At 37.8% G+C, this 7,997-nt stretch overlaps 1 protein-coding gene across 1 annotated transcript; it reads right to left on the bottom strand.

Moving 5' to 3' along the window:
* Positions 1-5,406: 5,406 nt before the first annotated feature.
* Positions 5,407-7,344, bottom strand: LOC107809763 (protein TORNADO 2-like). The gene is made up of 2 exons (XM_016634451.2): positions 6,708-7,344; positions 5,407-6,032 (listed from the first exon to the last, which is right to left on the bottom strand). The coding sequence occupies exons 1-2, from the start codon at positions 7,203-7,205 to the stop codon at positions 5,715-5,717; spliced, it is 816 nt and encodes a 271-aa protein (XP_016489937.1). The 5' UTR covers positions 7,206-7,344; the 3' UTR covers positions 5,407-5,714.
* Between the last annotated feature and the right edge of the window lie 653 nt (positions 7,345-7,997).

Raw genomic sequence — 7,997 nt, 5'->3', positions numbered from 1 at the left:
ACATACCTCCAAAATACAATCCGGACACTCTCATAAACCCAAAATCACCCAACAGAGCTAATGGAATCGATGGAACTCTATTCTAGAGTCGTCTTCACATAGTTCTGACTACGGTCCAAATTCTAAGGCTTAAACCTCCATTTAGGGACTAAGTGTCCCAAACACTCCCCAAAAACCAAAATGAAACTCCCGGCAAGTCACAATAGCAGAAATAGATATGGGGAAAGAAATTAATAGGGGATCGGGGCTCTAACTCTCAAAATGACCGGCCGAGTCGTTACACACCTCTAACTCTAGCATGACCTGTTGATTGCTGAAAACCCCATGCTAGAGGTCGAATTGATAAGGAAGAACCAGACACATATCCAGTCGGCTGAGCCATACCACCACTACCTCCTCTGTTAGGACAATCCTGCATCATATGGCTAGGTTGTCTGCAAGGATAGCATGCATCGAAAACTCGACGGCATAGTCCAAAGTGGGCCTTGTTGCACTGATCACAACGGGGTGCTGGGGGTCTCGTCTGACTAGTATCCCTATGATATTGCAAGCCTGATGCCCGCGAACTCTAACCTGGATTAGAATAGATAGATCGATCATACCGAGGCCTTTGAAATTGTGGAGGAGCACTAGCTATAGGTGGCGCCGAACTCCTCGAAGATTGGGGCCTGAAACTACCTCTGAAGTCACCGGAATACCCTACGAATCTCGCCCTCTTATGTTGGCCCCTATCCTACTCCCTAACTGCACTTTGCTGGCGCTTACGATCCTCTAGTGTCTGGGCATAAGCCTGAATACGGGAAATATCCATGCCCTCCACCAATGAGGTTGTCGTGCAGTCATTTGTCAGAAGTGGTCCCAACCCGTTCACGAACAGGTGCACCCTATCGCTCATCTCGGCCACCATATGGGGAGCATACCTTGCTAAAGAATAAAACTACATATTATACTATCTCACACTCAATTTACCTTGTCAAAGGTTCATGAACTTATCAGCTCTAGCTTATCGTATCTCAACTGGCAAGTAGTGACAAAGAAAGTCCTCAGAAAATTCCTTCCACACAGTTGGAGGAGCGTTCGAACCCCTGGATCTCTCCCAACTGTCATACCAGAAAACTGCTAACTCCTGTAACCGATAAGAAGCGAACTCTACTGCCTCAGTATCACTGGCGTCCATAACTCGCAGTGTCCGATGAACCTGATTAATAAAAGTTTGCGGGTCCTCATTGGGGTCTAATCCGGTAAACACTGAAGGGTCTAGATTAATAAAATCACGAACTCTCGCACTACCCAGTCTGTCAGCAGCACCAGTATTCTGCCTCTGAGCCTGATCAGCTACCAATTTAGTCAACAACTGCACCGCACTACGCATATACTGGTCTGTAATGCTAGAAGGAGGAATTGGAGGTGTTGTGTCCCTCCTAATATCCTCTGGAGGAGACGGAGTAGATGAGGTATGAGATGACATCTCGCTCTGAGCCTCACTTTGGCCTGCTCTATCTGGAGGCACCTGACCGGTACCCTCTCCCGCAGTTGTATCAAGCTATCTACTAATCGCTTGCTTCCTAGTTGAAGGCATCGCTAAAAGAAAACAAGGTGAATATTAGAGATGAACACTTATGACTCAACTCTACGCACGATCTAGATTCAGAAGAAAGGTAACAACCCTAGATGTCATGTAGCCTCCTGATTATAAATATGGCGCACTACATATCCATAATCAAGACTCTACTAGACACGGCTCATAGACAACCCCTAGAACAGACCTTCTCTGATACCAAGTTTGTCACGACCCAAACTAGAGGGCCATGATTGGCACCGGGTCCATACCTGCCGAGCACCAACGTACATTTTATCTAACCTTTCTTATTATCTATAAGGGCCTACGAGATCAACATAAATGGTAGACATGAATCATAAACAACCAACAATGATAAATAATGGCATGAACATATATAATATAGGCTGACAAGGCTGTCATGAAGCTACATACAAGGTACGAGCCGACAAGCTGCAATGAGAGACTATATAACAAAAATCAACCGATAAGGCTATCCAAACTATACATGAGACGACACCTGTCTATGAGCCTCTAAAGGAACATAAGTGCTGCAACATTGCCGGAACAGGGCCCTGACATACCCATAATGTCTATAACAAAAATACATACCAAGACCATGGCATGTCCGGAGAAGGGATCTCGCCAATAATCGCTAAACTAGGCAGCCTACTGTGGTAGGGGATCTTCGTCTACCTGTCTAGCACGACATGCAGTGACCACAAATAAAAGAGACGTCATTATGAATAAAGTACTGAGTATGTAAGGCAAGAAAGAATAAATAAGAACAGTAATGTAAATAGAGATAGAGAATATATAACTTATAACATCTGAGTGCCTCTGACGGTGACTGACATGAAATGCGTGATACATATATATACATATACTTTTAAAAAAACATACGCCTCTGTGGGCATCATCATCATCATATCGTACCCAGTTGTAATAGGCTCGGTAAAAACGTACCCGGCCATCATAAGGCTTGATAGAATCGTACCTAACCACGTGGAGCTCGGTAAAGCCCAACTGATCAGTGGTTGCACAATAGGTATCGTACCCGGCCGACTATAGTGTGGCTCAGTAGAGTAAAATAGGTACATATATATAATGCATGCTGGACTCATGAGAATCACATTCTGAACCTTTCGGAGTGATGTAAGGTCGGTAACCTCCGTATACATCATTAGAACTAACTCTTACATCATGAATCTAAGAAGAATCAGGAAATACCAACAACGTTGATAATATAAGAATAAGAGAAGCAACATCAACATCAATCGTTCCATAAGAAGGGAAACAATGTAAGTACTGCTAGCTTGTAAGAGTGGAGTATCTTTGGAAGCTAGTTCGTTACATTATGTACTATCAGAGTCGTGCAAAAAAAGGAAAGGGATAGCCTCACATACCTTGTATATACTGCCCAACCTCAAGCTATGCAAATCTCACGGCTCCTTAGTCTACAATAAGAGAAATGATACTGTCGTTATCGTTTAAATATCGTAACTAGTATATATCAACCGCAACCTGTCTTACGATGAAAAAGACAGCATCTCCCCTATTTATATGACTTCCCACAAGTTAAAACAATCACCAAATAGCCCAAAAAACATCAATAATAATCATAATAAGCCTCCCAAAATAGTCCACCAATCAATAACATTACTAACAAGCCATTCGAAAAATATCTCACAAGTTCTGGCTTCAACGACTTAGCCGCAACTTGGATAAACTTAAATACATGTAGAGTAAGAGGTTTCTTACCTTTAAACAGATAGAACAACTCTAATTTGGCCTTACTTCACCACAAAATATCCTCCCAATGCAGCCACAAGAACAAGAAAGCGAAACTAGCAATCAATTCGGATTGTTCGACAGTAGAATCACTTTGGAAGACTTGAAATCACCTAGGGTTGATATTGAAAACTTGAGAGAGTATTTTACAGAACTTAAACCATTTAAAACAACCTCTCACATGAGCTGGAACCGCACAAAAATTAGCAATAACAAGAAGAATAAGAAACTCACTAGCGCCACGGGATTCCCTACACTTGATTTGTGTTGTTTGCCCTTTGTTTGGGTCTTGGATCATGAGAGAATCTTGAGAGAAAGTTTTTAGGTGTCTAGGGTCTGAAGAGAGTGAAAAATAATGAGTTAAAACGGGATTTGGGCGTCTCATATATATTAATATATATCAACTGCCTATGTGGGTCCCATAGAGAGCTGCTTGTGCAGTCTCGCAAAAATGCAAATATGTCTCTACTACGATGTCGTATCGACGAACGGTTTAATGCGTTGGAAACTAGACTCATAGATCTTCAATTTTATGGGTGGATCACCCCGTAATTCCAAGTACATTGAGAGAAAAACTTAGTAACATTAGACCTAAAGTTTAAGTAAAATTTTGAACGTAAGTTGCGACAACTTTTGTCGACTTTTGTTTCATAACTCGCTTGACGTCAAGACTTATGATACATATATTATATGATTCAAATACCTTAAAACACGACCTCCTTAGCATATTAAGCACCTCTAGTTTTACCCGAAAATACAGGTTACAACATCCTTGATTCGTTTTACTTCTAACTTCTAATACTTGTTAACCACTCTTATACACCCTTGTATCATTTAAGACCAATAGGATTAACTTCTTATCATCTCAAAAATAATCTCTTCTCAGATTTACATCGAGTTACTCACGGCGTGATTTAACGTACGCGAATATGGGTTGTAACAAAATATATCCACAGGTTACTATGTATTTGAAGATTAGCCAACTCGCTCAAACTTTAGGATATCGTGTCCTAAAGTTCGAATATTGTGTCTAGAAACTAGAATTTTATGTCCTAAACTTTAAATTAATAGTTCAGAAACTCAGGCCACTTAGTCCTGAATTTCAAATTAACAGCTCAAAAATTTAGGATACTAAGTCCTGAATTTCAAATTAGTAGCTCAAAAATTTAGAATACAAAAATTCAGGATACTCAGTAAGGCGAATTGACTAATCTTTAAATATATAATAAATTGTGGATACATTTTAAATAGCAGTCTTAAAAGTGGCTACTAATGCACTTCGCTCTTAAATAATAATGAGCAATAATTTATGCAAAATACCCATTGAGCTTAAACTAATTACGATTTTTAAACCCATTTGAAAACTATTTATAATATATACCTACCCAATTAAAACTAATTACCTCTGCCTACCAATCCATCCCACTTTTGTTACCCATTTAGCTTAACATAACTTGATTTGGCTTGAATTGGCTTGATTTGGTTTGACTTGATTTGATTTTAGTATCTTAGTTGACTTTATTTGGTTGGAAGGGTCGGGCAGTAAAAAAATGGATAGAAGGAAAACTTTATGTGTAAGGGTGGGTAAATAGTTTGTGGTGGGTGGGTATTTACGAATATCTCCTTAAATAATTGACCCTATCATAATAGCTCATAATATTTATTCTGACTAGTATATATTTAATTTATGAGATTAAATCTAAATTTCTTATGAATTTAAATTGAATAAAATTCTGCCTACCATGTGCAAATTTACTGCCATTTGCTGTGCATATAGAAGATTTACCCTAGCTTATGTCTTATTCCAGTAATATACAGTAGTAATGTGGAGCGACATTCTCAGATTACTGGAATTAACAAGAGAGTGCCCCACATACGACAACCAATCTCTCTATGTTCTCTTTTCAATGGATTTTGTTTTCTCGAAGAAATTGAAAATATCAACTTTCGGCGCCTTTCGTAAATGATGTTAAGCTGTTCTTGTTCGTAATTCGTGATTCATTATTTCTCCAACGCCACGAAAGTCAATTTTCACAGACCAAATAGTCAAGACATCAATCCCAATGCCTTTAGGTGAACTAAAATCACCCCGCAGAAGTTTTACATATTTCACTAGCTATTCTTCTAATACATCAAACTTAAATAACAAAAAATCCTTTAATAGTATACATTTAATATGATCGGGCTAATTATGAATTCACTGACTCTAAATCCTAAATCGATCTCTTCTCATTAATTCAGCCTAAGTATCGGCATAACCTTGCTTGTACTTGCGGAATATTTCTTCAGTTTTGGCATTTCTAAAAGCACAGCACCCAATCAAATAAACCCAAATCAATCCACGATCTCTTCTCATTAATTCAGCCTAAGTATCGGCATAACCTTGCTTGTACTTGCGGAATATTTCTTCAGTTTTGGCATTTCTAAAAGCACAGCACCCAATCAAATAAACCCAAATCAATCCAACAAGAGTTATCAGCAGAACTATATCTGCCCTCCTCCATTCTTTCTTCAAATTAGCCAACAATCCAGCTTTGCAAGAATCACAAGAGTAGCAAAGTTGTGTTTGATCATTGTTCCATTGCAAGCAATCCATATCTGCAACATTGTTTATAGGGCTAATCCAATATGTTGGGTTCACAAATGTGTACCCACATTGTGTTGGTGGCTTACAGCACCCTGACTGCAAAAAGAAAACATACGTGAAGAATGCCTAAAAAGAATTTAGTTCCAAGGCATATTACCACATGGAAAGGGAATAAGATTCTTGTGTCTTTTAAGTAAAAACTTGTTTGCTTTTGTTAATTCTTGTCTATGCTTTATGTATACTTTTTTGATGTTGGAATCACTCCAGGTATAATCACAGTTGAAAAGGGTTTTCCTCTAAGGAAAGAAAGCTTCCCTTCATAAGAATTTATAATGCTTTCCTTAATACAAGGAAAACAACAACTTCAACCCAAATCAATTTGGTACCGATTTTATGAATCCTCACTTTGATGCCTGTCTATTAAGGTCCACCTAAACTCTTAACATTACAATGTTACAGAATAGACGCCTCCAAGCAAATAATACTGGACTTAAAATATACATACTAACATGACTAAGTAATACTTCGCTTCGTACACGCATAAATTAGAAGACGTAGCTACTACCTACTTTATTTTCAATCCATTATAAGAGAGCAAAAATGGGAAACAATATTAAATCTCCATAAGATTTCATAGGAATAAAATAAAAAAGTTTCTTGGTAGAATTATTTTCCGTTTCCCTTTTTATACTAAACCAAGAAATTTCATGTGCTACCTTTTATATGAGTTGAAAAATCACAAAAGCATGAATTCATGCAAGAAAAACTTACCTGCAAAGGGCTAATAGGAGCATTAAAGAAATCTTGAGCCATGCGATAACTTTGATTCAACTGAGCACACATAGTTGTGGAGCTAAGGCAACTTCTTATTCTATCCCATTTGTAAGAACTTTGAACTCTCCTTCTAAGCCAGCCAGAATAGTCATCAAGATGGTATTCCAAATAAGCCCTACTTGGTTCCATATGGCCTGAACCTCTAATAGTGACCATGTAAATAAAAACTACCAAACATGCCAGCAAAACTATGAGAATGAGCATAGCAATGAGGTAGAAAATGAGCAGTGTTGGAATCCTCCAAAACCCTCCAATAAAACCAGCAAGAGCGACAACTAAAATGAGAACTCCTAAGATAATAACTGGCCATTGTAGAATCTTGACACAAGAGTTGTCAGTTTCCATTGCTAGCCAAATTCCAGCACCAATCACTGGAATTGACAATAGCATGGCTACAAAGTTGATGCACCCTATGACATTATTACTTAGTGCCATTTTCTTTCTTGCTTGTTTTTTTGTTCTCTAAAGATTTTCAAAAAGGAATTTGAAAGATTGGGAGAGATGGATACTGGAGAAGACAAGAGAACTTGATATCTAGGGTAAGTTACTTTTTGTTCCTTACCTTGTATCCATGAAATTAGTAAAGGAAAATAATGTTTTTTATAAAAAAGAAGGGGTAATTTGATCTTTTGGGTCCAAATGTCTAAATCACTTTAGTGCTACTTTTTCAAAAGGGGAACAGGTTGTAAAGAAAACAAAAGTGAGGGAAAAGAAGAAATTCGTTGCTACATAGAGCAGAATGAAAGTTTATGTCCCATGTCCTGCCATGATATAGAACTCGTACAGTGCATAGGATGTCCCCATTCCAAGGTTGCATCTACACTAAGATCCTTTAATTTGCCTTTACTTTCTTTTTTCATTTATTTTAATTTATTTCCTCCCGAGGAGCACTATTTTGCAAAAAAAGTAGGAACTTGTATGTTAGGTTTTTGTGTGTGTGTAAATTTCTTTAAAGCAATCTAAAAAGCGACTTGTGTGAAATGCAAATGAATTATTTCTTAATTGAATGGTGCAAATTCCCTGATTACTAGTAATTTGTCATGAGAAAGCCGGACAGGATTGCAGATTTGTAAATCAACACTCGTCGTAATTTATTTTTAACGAACAAATCACATTCACCATTGTTTGCCTGTCTTTCATTTTTCACTTATTTAAAATAGAGAAAAATGATTAATTTTTTTTTAAATAAATTTAGCCATCTAAAAATATGTGAACATTTTACACTCT

Source organism: Nicotiana tabacum, chromosome 23 (genome assembly GCF_000715075.1).
Source record: "Nicotiana tabacum cultivar K326 chromosome 23, ASM71507v2, whole genome shotgun sequence".
Lineage (NCBI taxonomy): Eukaryota > Viridiplantae > Streptophyta > Magnoliopsida > Solanales > Solanaceae > Nicotiana > Nicotiana tabacum.
Note: the sequence above shows the minus strand (reverse complement) of the source record. Positions and strands in the feature narration are given on the sequence as shown.

What these genes read in the sequence shown, in the direction of transcription:
- LOC107809763 (XM_016634451.2), bottom strand. Translation starts at nt 7,205, where the DNA reads ATGGCACTAAGTAATAATGTCATAGGGTGCATCAACTTTGTAGCCATG. An exon ending in CTCCTATTAGCCCTTTGCAG is followed by an intron (nt 6,033 to 6,707) that starts GTAAGTTTTTCT and finishes TTCTTTTTGCAG; the next exon opens with TCAGGGTGCTGTAAGCCACC.